This window comes from Myodes glareolus, chromosome 6 (genome assembly GCF_982192425.1).
Source record: "Myodes glareolus chromosome 6, mMyoGla1.1, whole genome shotgun sequence".
In the NCBI taxonomy this organism is placed as follows: domain Eukaryota; kingdom Metazoa; phylum Chordata; class Mammalia; order Rodentia; family Cricetidae; genus Myodes; species Myodes glareolus.
In genome coordinates, this window is record NC_142031.1 from 83,597,799 (window position 1) to 83,619,517 (window position 21,719).

Below are 21,719 nucleotides of genomic sequence, written 5' to 3' on the forward strand. Positions count from 1 at the left end.
CTAGATGGAACAGGAGCCAGAACCATAGGTTCTCTAGAAGGTTGTGTTTCCAGGCACCAAATGGGACCCCCAACTGCCCAAATAAATCAATACTCCTAGCTGGGACAATTGACCTCTCGCTGGGTCCTGCCTGCTTCCCCTAACCCTGCAGGCTCACCGAAGTCTCCCTCTGGACTGGCCTCCTGGGGTAGTCAGAGGGTGGAGTTTTCTGTTGGCTCCACCCACCGGTCTTCAGCCACCTTTTCCTCCTCAGGCAATCCCTTGCCCCAAGCTCCTCCCAGAAAGCGGATAAAACACTCAGGGAGTGGGGGGTGGAAAGCAAGGCCCACAGATTTGAAGAGGGGTGTTGTTTGGTCAGATGAGGACTACCAATCTTTGTGGCATAGCCTGGAGTTTAGAGGCACTAACCTTGGCCAAGAAAGAAGGCTGTGAGGAGGCTGAGTAGGAAGCTCCTGGCTGAGTCTCTGCTGGGGACACTCCCTGCACTCCTGTCTTTTGTGTCACTGACCTTGCTTAGTGACAACACTCTGGTCAGCTTCTTAACCTTTCTTTGAAGAGGAACCGCAGGGACTGGGCCAGTAACTTTGCTGAGGTCCTCAGCTCATCTGAGCAATGCCTACCCCTGGCCTTGGCCTTGCTTTCCTTATCTTTCTCTTTTCTGGTCCTTCTTTCTCTCCATCACCTTTTCCCCCCTTTTTCCTTTTTTGTTTTGTTTTTTGTTTGTTTGTTTGTTTTGTTTTAAAAAAAAAAACCTTTCTCTCACAAAGAACAATGAAATGAGAGTGAGCTAGGCTTGGTAAATCTGGAAATAATGTCAACATTTGTTAGGGCCTTCCTGTGTAGACACCAGCGGTGACACAGCCCAGGCCTCATGGCCCTGGATTAGCATATTATTGCAAGGAAGCTCCTTCGGGAAAACAGTCTATGAGCTGGAAAGGTGGACTCAGTGGCTGAGAGCACTGACTACTTTTCAAGAGGACCCAGGTTCAATTCCTAGCACCCACACAGCTGCCTGCAGCTGGCTGTGATGCCAATTCCAGGGGATCCAATGTCCTTTTCTGGCCTCCACAGGTATCGTGTGCATGTGGTACCCAGACACACATTCCGGAGTTTACAATAAAATAAAACTAAATTAAAAAAAATCTCAAATAAAGAAAAACAAGGTAGCTCAGAAAAGTAGGAAGAAAAAAGAAGAAATAACTAAGAAACCAATTCCAGAATTCACAAGGAAGCATAGAAGGGGAATGTTCGAGGTGTTGCAATCATTAATTTCAAATTACACTACAAAATCACTAAAATAAAACCCACATGGTATACGTATAACAATGGCACAGAAGAGCCAGAAATGAATCCAGCTACAGCCACCTGATTGTTGGCAAGGATTATCAAAACACATATGCTAGAGAGACAGCCTCTTCAGCAGATGGTCCTGAAAATATCAGCAGCTGGGCAGCAGAATGGGCCCAGACACCCACTCTAGACAAAAATCAACTCAAAAGGCGTGAAAGACCTTACTGTAAACCCCAACTATTGAAACTGCTGGAGGAAGAGCACTTTCAGGTCTAGGTATATGCAAGAACTTTCTCCCTGGGATCAAAATAACTCAGGGAACAGTGGCGAGAACTGAAAAGTGAGATTTCATGGAATATCAGGATTCTAAGCAACAAAGGAAGCAACCACCAGAGTAAGGAAACAATCTAAGCAAGTGGAGAAAAATCTCTGCCTACTACATATTTGAGTATATATAATATATAAAGAACTTAAAACCTTAAACACTAAACAAACTAATGAATAGATGGATAAACAAATTGAACAGACATTTCTCAAAAGAAATACCAATGGGACTTGTGTTGTGGCTCAGCAGGTACGGAGCTTGCTGTCAAGCCCAATGAACTTGAGTTCAATACCAGGACTCACACGATAGAAAGAGAACCAGTCTTTGAAAGTTGCTCTCTGACTTCAATACACATACTGTGGACAGACACAAACAGACAGACAGACAGACAGACACAAACACACAAATAAATGGGAAAAATATAAACAATAAATAGGGAAGAAAGTATAATCTCTGTTTGGATGGAAGTCATACCCCAGACCCTGGCACCCATATATCCAAAAGTCTGGAATGTTCGGGTAGAAGTTTCACCCCAAGCCCCTTCCCCTGGGAGTGGCCTCAGTCTGACTCCACCTCCAAGAAAGCCCGCCAAATGATGACCCCTCCCCAGAGAAGCTCAAGACCACTCCCACAGGGCATTTAAACTGTTCCCCCTCCCAGGTTTAATGGATAAAACTCTCCTGGATGGCTTTCCAGCCCACAGAGAGGAGCCATGAAAGGAAGACCAGAAAACCACGTGTTTGTTCTCGGGGAGAGTTTTATCCATTAAACCTGGGCTTTTTCTAATTCAGTTTGATTTGCTCTGATTCAGATTATTACGCCGGTGGAGAGGCTTTTCAGTCTTGGAAATGCAAATTAAAACTCCATTGAGACTCCAGCTCCTAATAAGAATGGCTGGCTACCAATCAGCAAGAAACAAACACGGAGGCAGGAGTCAGCACTCAGGAGGCTGAGGCAGGAAGCTACAGAGCAAACCCAGTGCCACGGCCCCAGCACCCACAACAAGGAAATAACAGAAGCTGGCGAGATGAAGGGGAAGGAAGCTGATCTACTGTTGGTGAGAATGTAAGTGAGTTCTTACAGGAAACTAGCATGAAGATTCCTAGAAGGAAAGGCAGCCTGGTCTATGCCGAGAGTTTCAGGACAGCCAGCCTTACATAGAGAGATGCTGTCTCAAAAAAAAAAAAAAAAAAAAAAAAGAAGAAGAAGAAGGGGGCGTGTCTGTCAGGGTTACTATTTTGTGATGAGACACCATGACTGAAAGCAGCATGGGGAGGAAAGGGAACGAGTTTATTTGACTTATACTTCCACATCATTGTCTGTCATTGAAGGAAGTCAGGGCAGGGACCTGAAGGCAGGAGCTAATGCAGAGACCATGGAGGGATGCTGCTTACTGGCTTGTTCCACATAGCTTGCTCAGCCTGCTTTCTTATAGAACCAGTACCACCAGCCCAGGGATGGCACACCCACCATGGGCGGGGCCCTCCACCATTAATCACTAGTTAAGAAAACACCCTCCAGGCTTGACTACAGCCTGATATTATGAAGGCATTTTCTCAATTGAGGTTCCCTCCTCTCCAGAGTCTCTAGTTTGTGTCTGGTTGACATAATACTCGCAGTGCATGGGGAAAGGGCGAGATGCCATATGCTATTGCATTATTTACCTGAAGCACACAACAGAGGTAGCTAGGTACCCATGCTGATTCTGGCATATTTATAATAACCAAGTTCTGGCATCAGTTTAGATTTTCATGAGTAGAACAGGCTGAGGACTTCTCAGCAGCCCCTAGTCCACATCTATACCTAAGTTGCTTCCACGGGCTGGGGAAATTCATTGGTTCTTTCATTCACCCATTCTCTTCATTCCAGATGTAATCTCATAGAGCCTTGGGTAAAACTGCATCCGCTTCGTCCCGGACTCAGAACCCTTCAGACTTGACTTTCTTTCCTCTTGCCAAGCAGGCAGCTTTCTTGGTGTAGTAGAGAAGAGGCTGGACCAGGACATGATGTGCGTCCATGTTTTCAGGCCCCAGAATCTGCTGTACTTTTTGTGTTTCCCAGGGTGAGCCAACCCCCAGCTTCACACCCCTGACTAAGGGCTTGAATGGACCCTGGCTGTGGTAACTGTAGTATGGGAGTGTGTGTCATAGTTGGGGGTAGGCAGAAGGGACTTAGCCAAGCAGTGTCCCTGGAAAGTGGTACTTGTAGGAATCTAGAACATATCCTAAATTCAAGCCTGGTATTCTAAGTTGTTATGCTTTCAAAGAAACCAAGCCAAGGCACATTTTATTTAACAAGTAGTTTGATTTATAGCATAATAAGTATTTAAGTGGGCTATTAATACTATTGTTTAAATGTCAGGACAGTTTGGATTTCCTAACACATTACATTGTTTATTACTTTTTATTTACATAATATGCTTAATGGTGATATTTAGTTTTACACACCACCCCCACATAAGCTTGTTAGGCAGAGGCTGTCACCAATACAATAGCTCTCAGCCTTCCTGATGCTGTGACATAGTTCCTCACACTGTGGTGCCCCGCAACCACAACATTACTTTTGTTGCTATTTCTTAACTGCAATTTTGCTACTGTTAAGGAATTATAATGTAAATATCTGTGTTTTCTGACCTGCTCTGGCAACCTCTGGGAAAGGATCACTTGACCTTGTGCTCGAGTCACAGGTTGAGAACCTAGATTACTGGCCAGCACAAGGTAGCTGGATGTCCATGAAAGTTTGGAAGAGAATGGCCATGTGAACGAACGACCCAAGGTGACAAGTTCAAGGAAAGATAGGGAAAATGAAGGAGCGTGGAAGGGGAAAGAGCCTCTCATCCTGGAGTCTGGCTAAATAGCTTACCAACAGAGAGTCGAGAATTCAACACACGGTTACCAGCATTTTTTATAAAAGTTGCTATAGAGCAACCATTCTCGGGGTCCCCAGAAAGTGGCAACAAGCCACATTTTGCAGAGGCTTATAAAGGCAGACCCAAAAGGCTGCGTATTTCCCACCAGGACCAATCGGGCAAGCATACATCCTGACGAATTTCCTGCCTAAATATCTCCCACCCAAATGTGATCAAGCACATGGGTGGAGTTGGGTCAATAAAAGTTGTTTAGGGGCGCGGAAAAACAGGTGGCTTTACATAAATACCGGACTTGAGCATCTCCCACAGTATCCGTCTTTGCCAGGGCCTTACAGGTGAGAGACATTTTTGTTTTATAGATCTCTTAGGCACAGTAATCAAAACTTAAAATATAACTTTGACTCTTACAGTGTCTGAAGTTAAATCTAAAAGGTTACTAAAGAACTTTTTCTCTTTGCGCGGTGGTGCCTCACGCCTTTAATCCCAGCACTTGGGAGGCAGGGCAGGCAGCTCTCCGTGAGTTTAAGGCCAGCCTGGTCTACAGAATGAATTCCAGGACAGCCAGGGCTGTGTCACAGAGAAACCCTGTATTGAAAAACAAACAAAAATTTTGGTTCAAAATTATGGCAATGATCTTATTCTTCCTCTGTGGGATTAATATCACTACAGAAATTCTACCTATGGCTTCGGTGGAACCATTTAGCAGTGTTTCAAGAGAAACCCCATAGCCACACTTGTACGAATCTCTCTATTAATGTTGAAACCTCTTCTCAATGAAACCCAACTCTGCTTCATATGGACGTCCCCCAAAATTCTTTTCTGTGGCAAAGTCACAAATCTCAGCCTTCCACGAATAGTGATGTGTTTCTGTGATGACTCAGGCTGCAGCGTGTGACCGTTTGGAGCAGTGTCTACGCACACCCACGGACACAGCAAGGGGATGGATATTTTTGTGTGTAAATGCATCCTATACATTCTTCTTTTATTGAAAATCGATTAATTTCTCACACAATATACTCTGATTATGGTTTCCCTCCCTCTATTCCTTTACTCCTCCCAGTTCTCCCCTCCTCCCCTTCTATCTGGACCCACTTCCTTTCTCTTCTTTCTCTTCTTAGAAATCAAACAGGCTTCTAAGAGATGAAGGCATAATAAATACAATATAATATAAATATTGCTCTAGTTGAGACTTGAAGTAATATATTAAGTAAGAATGGGGAGATTGGACAGCCTTGTTTTGTTCCTGATTTTAGTAGAATTGCTTTGAATTTCTCTCCATTTAAGCTGTTGCTGGCTATGGTCTTGTTGTAAACTTCCTTTAGCATATTGAGATATGTCCAGGACTTTTATTATAAGGGGTGTTGAATCTTCTTAAAGGCCTTTTCTGCATCTAATGTGGCTTTTGTCTTTTGGGTTATATGATGGATTACATTTATTGACTTAAGTATGTTGAACTATCCCTGCATCTCTGAGATGAAGCCTACTTGATCATGGTGGATGATCTTTTTGATGTGTTCTTGGATTCAGTTTGCACATATTGTATTGAGTTTTTTTGCATCTATGTTCATAATAGAAATTGTTTTGTAATTCTCTTTATTGGAATTTTATGTGGTTTAGGTATCAGGATAACTGTGGTCTTGTAAAAAGAAAAAGGTAATGTTCATTCTGTTTCTATTTTGTGAAATAATTTGAGGAGTATTTGAATTGAAATTCTGATACAATTCTGTACTAAAATCATCTGGCCCTGAGCTGTTTTTGGTTTAAAGACTTTCAATGACTGCTTCAATTTCACGAGGGGTTATAGATCTGTTTAAATTGCCTAACTTCATTTAACTTTAGTAAGCTGTATGTATCAAGAAAATTTTTCATTTCTTTTAGATTTTCCAATTTGAGGGGATACAGGTTTTTAAAGTATGTCTTTATTATTCTCTGGATTTCCTCAGTATCTGTTATTATGCCTCCCTTTTTATTTCTAATTTTGTTAATTTGGATATTCTCTTTCTGCCTTAATGTAAATTAACTGGCTTAAATCACACATTGACCCTCATCACTGACAGTGAGAGATTTCAGTACCCCACTCTAGACAGATCATCGGAAGAAAAGCTAAACTCTTTGTTCCACTGCTTCTTTGTATTATTTTTTGTTTGTTTCTACTTTATTGATTTAAGCACTCAGTTTGATTATTTCTTGCCACTTACCCTTTTTGAATGTGATTTCTGCTATTTGTGCTAGATTTTCAAGTGTGCCACTAAGTTACTAGTATGAGATCTCATCCGTTTTTTGTTTTGCTTTATGTAGGCTCTTAGTGCTATGAGCTTGCCTCTTAGAACTGCCTTCATTGTATCCCATAAGTTCGGGGATGTTGTGTTCATTTCATTCATGTGTTCATTTTCATTCAATTCTAGAAAGTCTTTTGTTTCTGTCTTGAACTATTTTTTATTCCAGAGAGAGCTTCTCAGTTTCTACCAGTTTCTTTCTGCTGTTTCTGTTCTGGCTAATGTCCAGCTTTAATCCATGGTGGTCTGATAGGACACAGGAGGTTATTTTGATTTTCTTGTGTCTGTTGAGAATTGCTATGTGTCTGAGTACGTGGTCAATTTTAGAGAAAATTGTGCTTGATGAAATGTTCTATAAATATCTGTTAGGTCCATTGTTTCATAACACCAATTACTCTAGCATTTGCTTAATTTTTGTCTAGATGACCTGTCTTGATACGGGAGAATTGTCTGTATTCTGTCAATCATTTTAATAAAACGCTGATTGGCCAGGCAGGCAGTATAGGCGGGAAAGCCAGACAGGAAGTAGGGGTGGAGCAAAGAGACTGGGAGTATTCTGGAAGCAGAGCTCCCTCAGCACTCCTGCACAGACCACCGAAGAGGCAGCATGTAACTTGCCCAGCTGAGAAAGGTACGGAGCCAATGTGGCTAATGTAAATAAAGATAATGGGGTAACATAAGTTATAAGAGTTAACAAGAAGCCTGACCTAATGGGCCAATCAGTTTATAACCTTAAGGAGTCCTGTGCGTGATTTTCTTTGGGCTTGCCGGCTGTTGGGGTACTGGGTGGGACAGAAACCCCAACAAGCCGGCCCCTCATGTTACACTGTCTAGAGAGGGGTGTTGAAGTCTCCCACTATCAGCATGTGAGGGGCACTATGTCATTAAGCTGTAGTATTATTTCTTTTACAAACTTGGGTGCCCTTGTGTTTGGGGCAAGGATTTTAAGAATTAAAATGTCCTCTTGATGGATTTTTCCATTGATGAGTTCCCTATCTCTTCTGATTATTTTTGGTTTGAAGTCTATTTTGTCAAATATTAAGAGAAAATGGGAAGTAGTCTACAAGACATAGGCACAAGAGACCACTTCCTAGGTAGAACCCCAGTAGCACAGACGATAAGAGAATCAATGAATAAATGGGACCTCCTGAAACTGAGAAGCTTCTGTAAAGCAAAGGACACTGTCAGTAAGACAAAAAGGCTACCTTCCGACTGGGAGAAGATCTTCACCAACCCCTCATCAGACAAAGGTCTGATCTCCAAAATATACAAAGAACTCAAGAAACTAGACACTAAAACTCTTAATTAACCCAATTAAAAAATGGGGTACTGATCTGAACAGAGAATTCACAACAGAAGAACTTCGAATGGCCAAAAGACACTTAAGGTCATGCTCAACATCCTTAGCAATCAGGGAAATGCAAATCAAAACAACTATGAGATACCATTTTACACCGGACAGATTAGCAAAACTCAAAAACAGCAATGATAGCCTATGCTGGAGAGGATGTGGAGTGAGGGGAACACTCATCCATTGTTGGTGGGAATGCAAACTTGTGCAGCCACTGTGGAAATCAGTGTGGCGGTTTCTCAGGAAACTGGGAGTCAACCTCCCTCAGGATCCAGCAATTCCACTCTTGGGAATATACCCAAGAGATGCCCTATCATACCACAAAAGCATTTGTTCAACTATGTTCATAGCAGCACTATTTGTAATAGCCAGAACCTGGAAACAACTTAGGTGTCCCTCAATAGAAGAATGGTTAAAGAAGGTGTGGAACATATATACATTAGAGTTTTACTCAGCGGTAAAAAACAATGACATCTTGAATTTTGCATGCAAATGGATGGAAATAGAAAACGCTTTACTGAGTGAGGTAACCCAGACCCAAAAAGAAGAATATAGTATGTACTCACTCATAAGTGGATTCTAGGCATAGTTAAAGGTCTTTGAGCTTATAATTCGTGATCCTAGAGAAGCTAAATAAGAAGGTGAACCTGAAGAAAATCATATAGTTATCCTGGATACTAGAAGTAGACAAGATTGCCAGGAAAACTTGGATGCACGGGAGGTGAGGGGGGTGGAAGTAAGGAGAGATGGTTAGGGAGAGGGGAGAGGGGGAGGATTGGGGATGGCTTGGGGGAATGGGAGGGGGGAGGGAGGAAGGATGGTTATGGGAGCAGGGAAGTATATATCTCAACTAAGGGAGCCATTTTAGGGTTTGCAAGATACTTGATTCTGGAGGGGTTCCCAGGCCCAAGTAGAGGTCCCCAGATTGTTCCCTGGGCAGCAGAGGAAAGGGTGCCTGAACTGGCCTTGGCTCATAACCATACTGATGAATATTTTGCATGTCATCATAGAACCTTCATCTGGTGATGGATGGAGATAGAGACAGAGACACATATTCGAACACTGGACTTAACTCCCTAGGTCCAAATGAGAAGCAGAGGGAGGGAGAATGTGAGCAAGGAAGGCAGAACCAGAGGGGACCTTCATCCGACGATGGATGGAGATAGAGATGGAGACTCACATTGGAGCACTGGACTGAGCCCCCAAGGTCCAAATGAAGAGCAGAAGGAGGGAGAACAAGAAAAAGGAAGTCAGGACCACGAAGGGTGTGTTCACCCACTGATACAAGGGGACTGATGGAATGAGAGCTCACCAAGGCCAGCTGGACTGGGACTGAATGAGCATGTGATCAAACCAGATTCTCTGAATGTGGCTGACATGGGGGCTGACTGAGAAGTCATTGACAATGGCACTGGGTCTTGTTTCGTCTGCATGTACTGGCTTTTTGGGATCCTGGTCTGTTTGGATGCTCACCTTCCTAGACCTGGAGGGAGGGGGGAGGAACTTGGACTTCCCACAGGGTGGGAAACCCTGACTGCTCTTGGGACTGGAGAGGGAGGAGAAAAGGGGGGGGGGGGAGCGGGAGGGTATTGGGAGGAGGGGAGGAAGTGGAAATTCTTATAAATAAATAAATAAGTAAGTAAATTAAAAAAAATGTCTACATTAGCTTGGTTCTTAGGTCCATTTGCTAGGAAAGTCTTTTTCCGTTCTTTTATCCTATCCTTGATGTTAAGGTGTGTTTCTTGGATGCAGCAGAAGGATGGACCCAGTTTTCACATCTATTTTGTTAGTCTGTGTCTTTTTATTTATTTATTTTTTTTAGGAATTGAGATCATTGTTGTGAAGAGATATCAATAAGAGTGTTCATAGGTTACTGTTATTTTGTTGTGGTGTGCATGTCTGCACTCTTTTGAGTTTTCTCCTTTTAATGTGCTGCTCTGGAATTAATTATCCCGTGTTTTCTTGCGTGTGACTAAACTCTTTAGGGTTGGATTTTTCTTGTAGCACATTCTGTAGGGCTGTTAGGGATGGATTTGTGGACAGATACTGCTTCAACTTTGTTTTCTCTAGCTACTGAGATTGTAAGTTTTGCTGGGTCTAGTAGTCTGGGCTGGCATCTATGGTCTCTTAGAGTCTGCAAAAACATCTGACCAGGCCCACTCCACTGAGAAGTTGGGTGTAATTCTAATAGATCTGCTTTCATATGTTACTTGATCTTTTCCCCTGGAAACTTTTAATATTCTTTCTTTGACCTGTACATTTATGGTTTGATTATTATATACTGAGAGGGATTTTCTTTCTGGCCCAGCATGCCTGCGGTTCTGTAAGCTTCTTGTACCTGGATAGGCTTCTCCTTCTGTAGTTTAGGAACATTTTCTTCTATGATTTTGTTGAAAATATCTTTCATGTCTTTGACCTGGGTTTCTTCTCCTTCTTCTATTTGTTCCTGTTGTTCTTAGATTTGGTCCTGGATGTTTTGTGCCAGGATTGGTTTTAGATCTCACATTGTCTTTGACCAAGGTACCCATTTCTTCCATGGTGTCTTCCATGCCTGAGATCCTCTCTCCCATCTCTTGTATTCTGTTGGTGAGGCTTACCTTTGAGGTTGCTAATTGAGTTCCTAAATATTTTCAGATTTCCCTCAGCTTGGGTTTTCTTTATTGATTCTATTTCCATTTTTCAGGTCTTGGACTATTTTTTTTTCTTCCACTGTTTGTTTATGTTTTCATAGATTTATTTAAGAGATTCTTTCATTTCCTCTTTAAGAACCTCGATCACATTCATAAAAGCTATTTTAAGGTCTTTGTCTTCTTTGTCTTCTGCTATGTGGCAATACTCGGGACCTGCTGTGGTAGGGCTTCTGGACTCTAGTGGAGACGCATTGCCCTGCCTGTTGTTAATTGTGTTTTCTTGCTGGTGTCTAGAGACTTGGGTTTGGAAAGATTGTAATTCTAGGTGATGATATCTGGTCTTATCTTTATTGGGCAGATATTTGTTCCTGCGTTTCTGTTGACCTCTCTGGTTCGTAGCAGTGTGCTGGTGGCTTTGTGCTGCCCAGTAGGAAATTCTTCTGGAATCCTGATAGGTGTGGCCACTGGGGGTTCCAGGTAAAATGTGTTTCTAGGTGTTGGGAACTGACCCTTAGAAATGGAGTTGGGATGGGCGGTGCTGGCTCTATCCCAGCACTCAGGAGGCAGAGGCAGGTGGATCTCTGTGAGTTCAGGGCCAGCCTGGTCTATAAGAGCTAGTTCTAGGAGAGGCTTCAAAACTACAGAGAAAGCCTGTCTTGAAAAAAAAAGGGGGAAAATGGAGTTGGGCTAGAAGAGGAGGTGAGGGGGGCCACCAGAGGGAGGAAAGCAGGGTGTTTCACCAGGGTCTGCTTAGTTTCTTGGGAATAGAGAAGAGAGTGTGGAGAGGCCATAGCAGAAGGTCTGCTACAAAGATAGGGCTGCAATCGGGGGACTGAATTTGGAGGAACAGAGGGAGAGGTGATGATTTATAGTTAGCTTACCGGGTTTTCCTGGTCAGAGTAGCTTGCAGGTTCCCAGGGAATGCCTGCTGGAGTCGGGGGCTGGGAAAAAGCAATGAGTTGAGCGGAGGGGTTAGGAGAGGAAGACCAGTGTGATCCCCTGGAGACAGGGTGGTGACTGAAGCAGCTGGTCTGCTACAGAGCTGGGATAATGCTGGAGGATCGGTTCTGGGGTGTTAGAGGAGAAGCAAAGATCTGCAGTTAGTACCTGCTTCTCTGGCCGGAATCCAGTCTATTACATTTAAAAATACATAATATTTTTATTAATTCTTTGAAGATTTTATCCATGCATGCATGCATTGTATTCGGAACATATTTACCTCTCATTCTTTCCCTTAACTCTTCCCGAATCTACCCCTATCTACCTTGGTGTGGTTTTTGAAGTAAATTCCATGTGACCTATCATTTGTTAGATTTCTCCCAGTAGAGATCAGCCCCACCTTACATCCTATCTACTTCCTGTTCTAGCTGCTGAGTTCAGGGGCCCCTCCCCTTTAAAGTTTTTGATTATATTTCCTCTGTCCTTCCATCCCAGCTCTCCCTGATATTAAAAGGCCTCATTTCTCACAATTCAAGCCCACATAACTCACCAATGAACCTGGAAAGAATCTTAAGTTATTTAAAGCATCACTAAATCTGAGAATCAGAAAGTTTCTGACCTGTAGACTATACCTGCTTGGTAAACAGAGTTGTAAGGACTATGCAAATTATGTAACTTCTGAGTCTCCATTTCTTCAGTGATGAGACAAGGATGGTGCTTTACATGTTTATTCTCTTTTTCTTCCTTCCTCCCTCTCTCCTTCCCTCCCTCCCTCCCTCCTTCCCTCCCTCCCTCCCTCCCTCTCTCTCTCTCTCTCTCTCTCTCTTTCTTTCTTTCTTTCTCTTTCTTTCTGGTGTGGTGTTTCAAGAGGGGATTTCTCTGTGTAGCCCTGGCTGTCCTGGAACTCGCTCTGTAGATCATACTAGCCTCCAACTCAGAGATCTGCCTGCCTCTGCCTCTCGAGTACTAGGATTAAAGATGTGTACCACTACCAACTGGCTAATTTCTTTCTTTTTCCTTCCTTCCTTCCTTCTTCCTTCCCTTTTTCCCTTCCTCCTCCCTGTCCCTCCTTTCCCTTTCTCTCTTTCTTGGGACAGGATTCATGTCGCTCAAGCTGCCTCACACTTTCTATGTACCCCAAACCCTGAAACCCCTGCCTCTGCTTCTCTAGTGCTGGGATTCTAAGTGCACAACACCACACCTGGCTTTCCAGGAAGTTTTAAAGGGTGACTTTATAGCATGTACAGCATGTAGCGACAAACAAATGTTAAGCTGAGGTTATTAATTGTCCCGAGAGGAGGTATTGATGTAGGATTGTACTGTGGCCTTCAGAGCAGCCAACTCCGGCCTGCACAAGGCCTGAGGCAGGCCTACTTCTCCACTCCCCAAGTGGGTCCTGGAACGGACACTAGGCCTCTCAGCCCTCAGGAGCTTTCCTCAGGCACCACTGAGCAGAGCAGCGAGTCAAGTGGACTGAACTCTCTCAAGATTCACAGACATCATCCAGGAGGTGGGTTGGGCACACTCAGAGACTGTCCCACGCACTGTAAACAATCCTAGGGCCGAGGAAGGAAGCCATGAGCCTTCCTGCAACTTAGTTCCCACAAACTCCCAACTCTCCTAGGCTGGGTAGAACCAAACAGCTCCCTAGGAGACCCTCCTCTGCCCTGCCCCTAACAGGCTTTTCTTACTCGGCCTCCTCCGGGAAGTCCTCAGCCAAGCCCTTTCTCTGCTCTTCCCCTGTGTGAACAGTCTGCAGGAATCTCTTTGTCTTGTTTGTCTGCCTTAGGCTTTAAGCATCAGGTCTATGTCTTCTCTTAGACTGGTCAGTTTGCAGGAAGACCAATACCCCGTCTCTCCTGTTGTGTTTCTTTCATGCATTAGAGAGGGCGCTTGGCATGGATGGAGGGTAGAGAGGGTCTGTGGCAGGGAAAGGGTGGATGGGCCGAGATGGGAAAAGCCAATCAGAAAGTGAAGATCAGCTGCCCTAGTTAGAATAACCCACCTGACCCCTTGCTTAGCTATATGATGATGGAGGGTTGAGGATGCTTATCAAGGAGAAACCTTAACAAGGGCACTCGTCATTGTGCGTGCTGGGCTCCTAGCTCACTGCCTTTTTACAGATGGGGCAAGAGAAACTGGAATCAGATCCCCGTCTCTCACTCTGTATAAGAAATCAACTCAAAGTGGATCAAAGGCCTTCACAGAAGTCCTCCAACTCCGAAAGTGCTCTAGGCAAACACTTGAAGAAAAAGGTGTCTGCAAAGACTGAGGAGGACTCCAGTTGCTCAGGAAGTAACAGGAAGAGGTAACAAATTGGATGGCTTCGCACAGTTTCTGCACTGCAAGAGGACACTTAGCAGAGAGCCATTCTTTCTGGCTGCTCATCTTGAGGTAGGATGTCAGAAGGAGGCTATTGTCACCTCCGGCCTAAGGCGAAATAGCTGAGGCCACGTCTTGCTTGGTGTTGACTTCCTAAATCTACCCTGTGAGTTTTACCTTGGGATTTCTTGTCAAGACAATACAGAGGGCCAGAGAGACAGTGGCTTGTGGGTAAAGGTACTTGTTGCCAAGCCTGACAACCTAAGTTCAATCTCTGGGATCCATGTGGTAGAAGTTAGAGGTGACTTCTGACCTCTAACCTCTATGTGTGTGCCACTGATACACCTGGCATATGCGCCCTCCACAAAAATAAATAAACGTCCCCCCCCATTCCCCACCAGGATTTCACCAAGTAGCTCTAAATCTCAAACTGGGACAAATGGCCGGGGTTCCTATTTAACATAAAGCAGACCTGGCCTCTGGGTTCTCCCAGCATCCCTCAGTCCCTACCTGTTACAAGGTATGGCTTGAATATCCCCGCCCTCTATCCTGAACTCTCCAACCCAGAGGCTGGGCTGCCCTTCCCCCAGAGGCTCTGCCCTGTATAATACAGACATTATGGTTATCTTCCCTTTCTTGGACCTTTGGCCTCCTGACTGTTGCACCTGGTTCCCTTTTCTTCCTTCCCCTCCCCACTTCCACACGGCCCAGCTCAGTCTGGTCTGGTTATGTCTACTCTGAAATTTCCCAGATAACCCTGCCTCTGGCTATGCTCTCCCACATACCTATAATAAACTTTCTCCTCCACTAGACCTAGGAACGGTCATGTCCTTTCCTTTTCATTTTTTCATTCAGTAGCTTTGATTGACCTGGAACTCACTCTGTAGATCAGGCTGGACTCGAACTCAGAGATCTGCCTGCTTCTGCTCCCAAGTGCTGGGATTAAAAGTGTGTGCCTCCACCACCCAGCTCTTTCGGTTTTTTTTGTTTGGGGCTAGGTATGGTAGTGCATACCTTTAATCCCAGCACTCAGAGGCAGAGGCAGGCAGACTTCTGTGAGTTCAAGGCCAGCCTAGTCTACGTAGAGGGTTTTAGGCTAGCCAGAGCTGTATAGCAAGACCCTGCCTCAAGAGCAAACAAACTCTGCATGGAAACACAGGCGACTCACAGGGCTCATCTCAGGTGCCATCCCAGGAGAGAAGGACAAAGGTGTCAGTGACCATGCCACTGTGTCATAGACCAGCCTTGGCACAAAGGCATCTTGGCCCATTCTCCATGTTGTTTCTGAAGAGTCACTTACAAGGGAAAGTGGTCACACTGGGCACTGCAAGGCCAAGGAATAGTGGTAGCATCAGGCAGCACCAGGCAGGTCTCAGTCAAGGTCCCCTCCCCCCAGATGACCCTAGGGTGTTTGTAATTAACCAGCACAACATCTTGAGACAAAGGCATTTTTTGTTGCCAGGGGAGTACGTTGTTTTTTTGTGTGTTGTTGTTGTTTGTTTTATTTTTGTTTTTGTGTTTTCTTATTTTGTTTTTTTTTTTTTTTTGAGACAGGACTTCTCTGTGTAGCCCTGGCTGTCCTGGAACTTGCTCTGTGAACCAGACTGGCCACAAACTCACAGATCCACCTGCCTCTGCCTCCAGTATGTGGGGATTAAAAGTGTGCCACCATCACGGGCTCTTTTTTTTTTTTTTTAAATATTATTAGCAGTAATTCTTTAAAAGTATGTTACCAGATGTTGTCAATCACTCAGAGTCCTTGGCTCATTTTATCCTCAGGGAAGAAATGCTGAAAGAGCACACTCAGGTCCAGATCTGAAGCTCCTACTGCGTATCACTGTCACCCACTCATTCTCCGCTCCCTTCTGATTGGTCATCCTCATGGCTGATTAACATGTACTCTCCTGGAATGCTGAAGGCCTCTGCCTTCCTGTACTTGAGTTTTCTCTAATCTCCTGAACTTTGTTGTTGTTGTCCTAGACATTGGGCCTAGGGTCTTGTTTATGGCGGAATCAGAGAGGAAATACATAACAAACACGCCCTTCTTCCTGGTGTGGGTCTGAAGATCCTTGTTCATAATTCCAAGCAAGGAAACCATATTGCTGGTGGGGGGGGGGGGGCGACAAGCAGAGAATCCTTGGAAACCTTTCAAGGGGTAGAGCTATTTTATATTTTGAGATAGGGTCCTGGCCCAGCTTTTCTAGCATGGAACCACCAAGTCCAACTTTTGTTTTTAATGTGGAGACTTGTTTTAAGTATCTTTGCCCATCTACTTACTGCCAATATCATCCTTCTTATATCCTTTATGTCCTTTATGTTAAATCATGAACCAACATTTCCCCCGGAGATGTTGTTCCGAGTCCGGCCTCGTGCCGCTAGCTGGGCCTCAGCTGTATGAACAGCGCACACACAGCACAACCACATTCAGCACTAACAGCCGAGGGGCAGCCAACCCCAGGAGCTTTGGTCTCTAGTATATAAACAGCAAAAGGAGAGAGATATCTAGTTGGGACAGGGAAGTAAGATTTAACGTCATCATATTTATTACGTTCTGGAACAACACACATTCACATCCTTTTGAGTACAGTACATTTGGCACAATAATGTTTACAATGAAATTACACTAATGGATGGCAAGAGATTAAAATCACATCCAGAAAGGAAAAAAAAGTGTACAAAGAAAGCTTCACAATACAAAATAAAACCCCTAAAATCAAATACATTTTCTATTAGCCAGAATTATTTTGCACATCATTTAAAAAGAGGTAATTTTTTAAGCCTTCTTTTATTTTTAAAGCAAGAATGAATTGTGTTTTCACTGTTGGAGGAAAAAAAGTATGTTTCTACTTCACAAAGTCCATCAATGAGAGGAATGGAGGAGATACTATCCTTCATGTAGGCTTTTGGCTTTTTTTTTTTTTGCAGTTTATTTATTTTTTTCTAAAAGAAAGAGAGTGAGAGTTCCAAAGATAAGAACCTGGCAGAAATGTATCAGTGTGGCCAGCCTCAACTCGGCGACACTGGAGCCCGAGCACAGGGCTCAGAGTCCCACCGCTGCGTCCCAGTCCCTGTGCTCTTGCTGAAAGGATTCAGTATCCGTCCAAGGAACTCACACCCGTGTGGGTCTTCATTGGGTTCAAATCTGCCCGTGTGAGAACAGCGTGGGCCAGAGGTATCCTAGCCAGCCGGCTATGGGCACCGAAAAGGAGCCAGGGCGCTGACTGCTTACGGCTTGCTGGTGGAATGTATTGTCTGATTTCCCAGCAGCAGTGCCAGTAGGCTGGGAAGAAGGGCCTAGCCCCGACTGTGATGTGAATACCACCAAGCCCTGGAAAACAGCCACTTGGTATTGGCCTTGGCTGTCCAACATTCACGATAGTAAAGGAAGCCGAGGACAGAGAGAGAGAGAGAGAGAGGGAGAGGAAGAGAGAGAGAGAGAGAGAGAGAGAGAGAGAGAGAGAGAGAGAGATTATATTATATCTAAGTATGATGGGCGTATTATCATGTTTTTTCTAAACAATGAGATGATACCACCATGAAGATGTTTCTGTGCTTGTTATCCACTCCAAAAGATAGTCTTCCCCCAGTATGTCAAGTCACTGAAGATAAATTAAATTAACCTAATGTTCTTCATCACTTCCCTGGTATGCCAAACATACAGATTGATACAGCATAGTATTTAATATTTGCAATCATCATAAGAACAGATCACAGTTACACCTGAGTTTTTCATTTAAAAAAAAAAATAGCAGAAGAGAACTGAAGGTCATTATCAGTAAGAAAGGCTGTGATCAGCCAGATGCAAATAGGGACACATTTAGTACAGGCCCAAAATAGTCACTGTCCAAGCTTGGCAACCACTATGGAGAACATTCCTCTCCGTCTGCCGTCCACATCAGGGCATGACGGAGCACAGGAGAACCGTGTGAATTTAGTAGAGCTCATCATATGGTTACATCTTTAACCCAAGAGGAAATAAACAAATACAAGGGGCCCCAGTCCTCCCTAGAAAGAAACATACCTCTCTCTCAGTAACTTGAACCAATAGCTGATAAGAGGATTGCACCTGGACATTATTATAGCTATTCTTTCTTTGACTACAGTTGTATAATATGCCTGAGCATGCAGCAGTTGATACCTCTAGATTCAATGAGTTAATTCCACAGGCCTTGCAGCAAACACTATATACAAAAAAAAAAAAACCCAAAAAAACAACTCAAATGTACAAAAGGCAAAAAGCTTCATTAGTGCCACTTTGCCACTCACAAGTATATATATTTAGGGGCAGTTGGGAAATCCACGTGCAACAGTTGGAATGGATTCCATTCCCTGCTAAATCAGTTCAATAAAATAGGTAATCAAATGACCTTCAGGGAACATATACACAAAGCCACAGAGAACCCTTGGGAGTCAGAGACTAACACTGTTAGCATTATCTATGGGAGGTAATATCAGTCCATTAAATAGAGTCCATGTGAATTGCCATTGCATGCCACCAAAACTCCGGCCACATCCCGCTACCCTTCAAGCCTTCAAGCCATTCGTTCTTCAGGCTCCTGACGCCTTCTGCCTGATCCAGGTTGAGCTTCCTTCCTCGCATTCCCACACAGATACTGCATTTTACACACTGAATGTTCCAAACCACAACACAGTGGTACTGCCATTTTGCAGAAGTGCACAGAAAACAGAGTTTATGCTGAGAACTTGGGGGGGGGGGGAACAAACCTGGAGCGAGAATTTGGGAGTTGAGCTTTTCTGGAATCTCAGGGTCTTGGTTGTTGCTCTGGCGACCTCTGTGCTCAGGGGGAATTCTCATGATGATAAGCCAGAGTTTCCTCTGCTGTCTTTGCATAGCCCTCATGTGTCACTAAAGCATTAATAATAAACTTTGGACGACTGGATTCTCACTGTGTATTAGCCCTTTAATATCTACCTACATTCACACGGGGATGTCTATCTTTTGGCCAATTAGAAAGTGAACTTGGTAACAGGTTTTTTTTTTTTTTTTGAAATGTTAAAGAGTTCAAAATCAAAATAATTTCTTCCATGAGATACAAACGTACACAACTTTGGCATGCTCAAAAAAGCAAAAACCAAAGCAAGCAGGAATGTGCAATTCCAGAGCAAACTGACACGGCTGGGCAGCCTGAGCCTCCCCAGGCTCCTCCCAGCAAGGGCGTGCCTTGGGGCACCTGCCCTTACATGGAAGAAGCACCAGTCTCTTGTCCTAGGTAGAAGGGTAGGGATGACAGGCTGGGGAGGAGGAGGACTGAGAAAAGAGAAGAGTCAGGGTTCCATATCCAGTGGCAGAGCCAGAGTCCTTGTGTTGGGTTTCTTTCTTTCTTTGTTTTCCTTTGGAATAAAAGAACTGAAGTTGCTTCAGGGTTGCAGATGGACGGACAATCCAATTCCAGCACTGCACACAGCTACCCACAGAGCGATACAATTCAAATCATGTGTTCCTGGTCGAGTCTAGACCCAAGAGTGCCTTCTGGGAGGGTAGGGAAGGACATGGCCTGGGGTAAGGGATTGCAATAAATAGAGTGGACATGGGACTGGGGCTCTGGGGAGGAGGAATAGTTTGAGACCTTCCGAGCCTCTGCAACGTGGAATTTTCTCAGCACCCTCCTTGCAGCATCAGCTAACTCCACCCGAGGCAGCTTCTCAGGGCATCAGGTCTTCGCCAAAGTAGGAGAAGCCTTTGAATTCCTCCTGGTTGATCTGCTTCACTATTGCTTCATCCACAAGCGTAAGTATCGGCTCTTCCCGGGTAAAGTCCTGGTCAAAGTTATTGACATCTCTTTTGGTTTTCTGTGGAGAGAAAAAAGAAGGTGCTGAGCTGAGGCTTGATTTCCTTGCTGAGGTCCCTCTCCCCTGCAGGGAGACTGGACATCGAGGTGACCAGCCTCTCGCTAACGTAAGCCTCTAGCTACTGGGAGCAGATACAGGGCTATTCCAATGAAGTAATAATGGATGGCCCCAGGACCCAGAGGTGAACAGCAGGAGAGCAAGAATGAGTTAAGGTGAGAAGGAAGAGGGTGCGTGAGTATGACGGAAAAGCAGGGAAGTGGGATTCCCGCAGGCTGAGTGTGCAGTGTGGTGTGTGTGTGTGTGTGTGTGTGTGTGTGCGCGCGCGCGCTGCGCGCGCGCATGCGCGCGCAGACTGGGAAGCACAGCTGCCATCTTCTATCACCTTTTAGCATCACTGCAAGCATCCATCTCCTTGAAGACAGTCCTTGTTGTACCCAGGGACAAACTTAAATCCATCTGCCCAAAGTCTCCCATGCTTTCCACAGAGGCAGACCTGATAGCCTTGCCATATCTGCTTCCTACAACCTCTCTGAGGAGAAGGATGGGTCACCAGTAGGACAGAGGGATGCCTTCTTTGACTCTCGCCTGCCCTCGTCATTACCTGACTTTATGTCCCATGGCTTGGCCATTATTGCAATATTGATTCAATATTGCTTGCTGTGTTTTCATACTTTTGTCTATACTAGTGGTTCTCAACCTGTGGGTCGAGACCCTCAGAGGGGGTGGCATGCCCCTTCTATAGGGTCACCTAGGACCATCGGAAAACACAGTTATCTACATTAGCATTCATAACATCAGTGACAAAACTTACAGTTTTGAAGTAGCAACAAAAATAATTTTATGGTTGGGGTCACCACCACATGAGAAAATGTATTAAAGGGTTGCAACATCAGGAAGGTCGAGAACCACTGCTCTAGACCGTAAGGGCCTTCCTTCTCTTGGTCAACTTTAGGTCGGTGGCAGCTCTGCCACAATAAATAAGACTCTACTGAACTAAGTCAGAAAACCTACGATGACTTATTTCCCAGCTCAGAAGGACATGCCCACTAGACGTTCAAGTTCCTGGAGGAAATCTATGTGGTTCCTGGTTTCTAGGGCTTGGGGAGAGGGCAACCATCAACACACCCACATATTTATCCTGGTTTGGGGAGAGGACCAGGAAGTGTCAACAATACCCCACCTTTAGGGGCTTACAGAAGAGTAAAAGAGCCAGTGTGCTTGTCGGGGATGTGCTGTGTTAGCTACGAAGAACTTCCTCAGAGAAGTCAGGATTTGGCTAACACCTGAAGAATGGTTTAGAACGCGGTGGTACAGATGAGAGGAAGGTGGTATAAAGCAGGGATCAAGAACATACAACATGGAGGCACAGAACAGGGTGTCTTCCAAGCTGCCTGGGCCAGAGCCCAGTGAGGGATGGTCAGGAGGTAAGGCTGGAGTCTGGCCAAAGAGACCTTCAATGCCAAGCCTATAGAACTGAGCACAGGATGGGCTACAATGGAAAGGCTGGAGGCCCTCCAAACAGTGTCTTTGTAGACACTGGTTAACCTGTAGTTAGTGGCCTAGAGGACGGGATACACCTCATAGAAACGTTAGAGGCACTATTTAAAGGATTATTAATAAGGAAATATGCTGCCCTCAATGGAAACCCGTAACCTTAAAAGTTAATACGTGGTCTGTGTTTGAGACAAAGCCGCATGTTGTCTGTTTTTGGACAGTCGCCATGAGTGTGGACAAATTCAAATCTCTGAGAAATTTTAGAAGAAAGAAACCTGGTCCATTTTGCTTAGGCTAGACTTCCTCAAACTCGACATGAAAATTTCCATCCCAAGCTCCTGAATCATGTCTTCAAAGCTTCCCAAGAGGAAAATTCTACAGGGAAGTTGGGAGGTAGTGCTCCAGAGCTTCT

The 21,719-nt window shown here is 44.6% G+C and overlaps 1 protein-coding gene across 3 annotated transcripts in view; it reads right to left on the reverse strand.

The window, feature by feature from the left end:
- Nucleotides 1-16,522: 16,522 nt before the first annotated feature.
- Prkce (protein kinase C epsilon) overlaps nt 16,523-21,719 on the reverse strand; it is a 515,277-nt gene continuing 510,080 nt past the window's right edge. For all 3 annotated transcript variants that reach the window (XM_085690953.2, XM_085690952.2, XM_085690954.2), the window contains one exon: nt 16,523-19,813. In XM_085690953.2, coding sequence (XP_085547079.1) covers nt 19,667-19,813 — 147 coding nt within the window. In that variant the 3' untranslated portion in view covers nt 16,523-19,666. The remainder of the gene's footprint in view (nt 19,814-21,719) is intronic.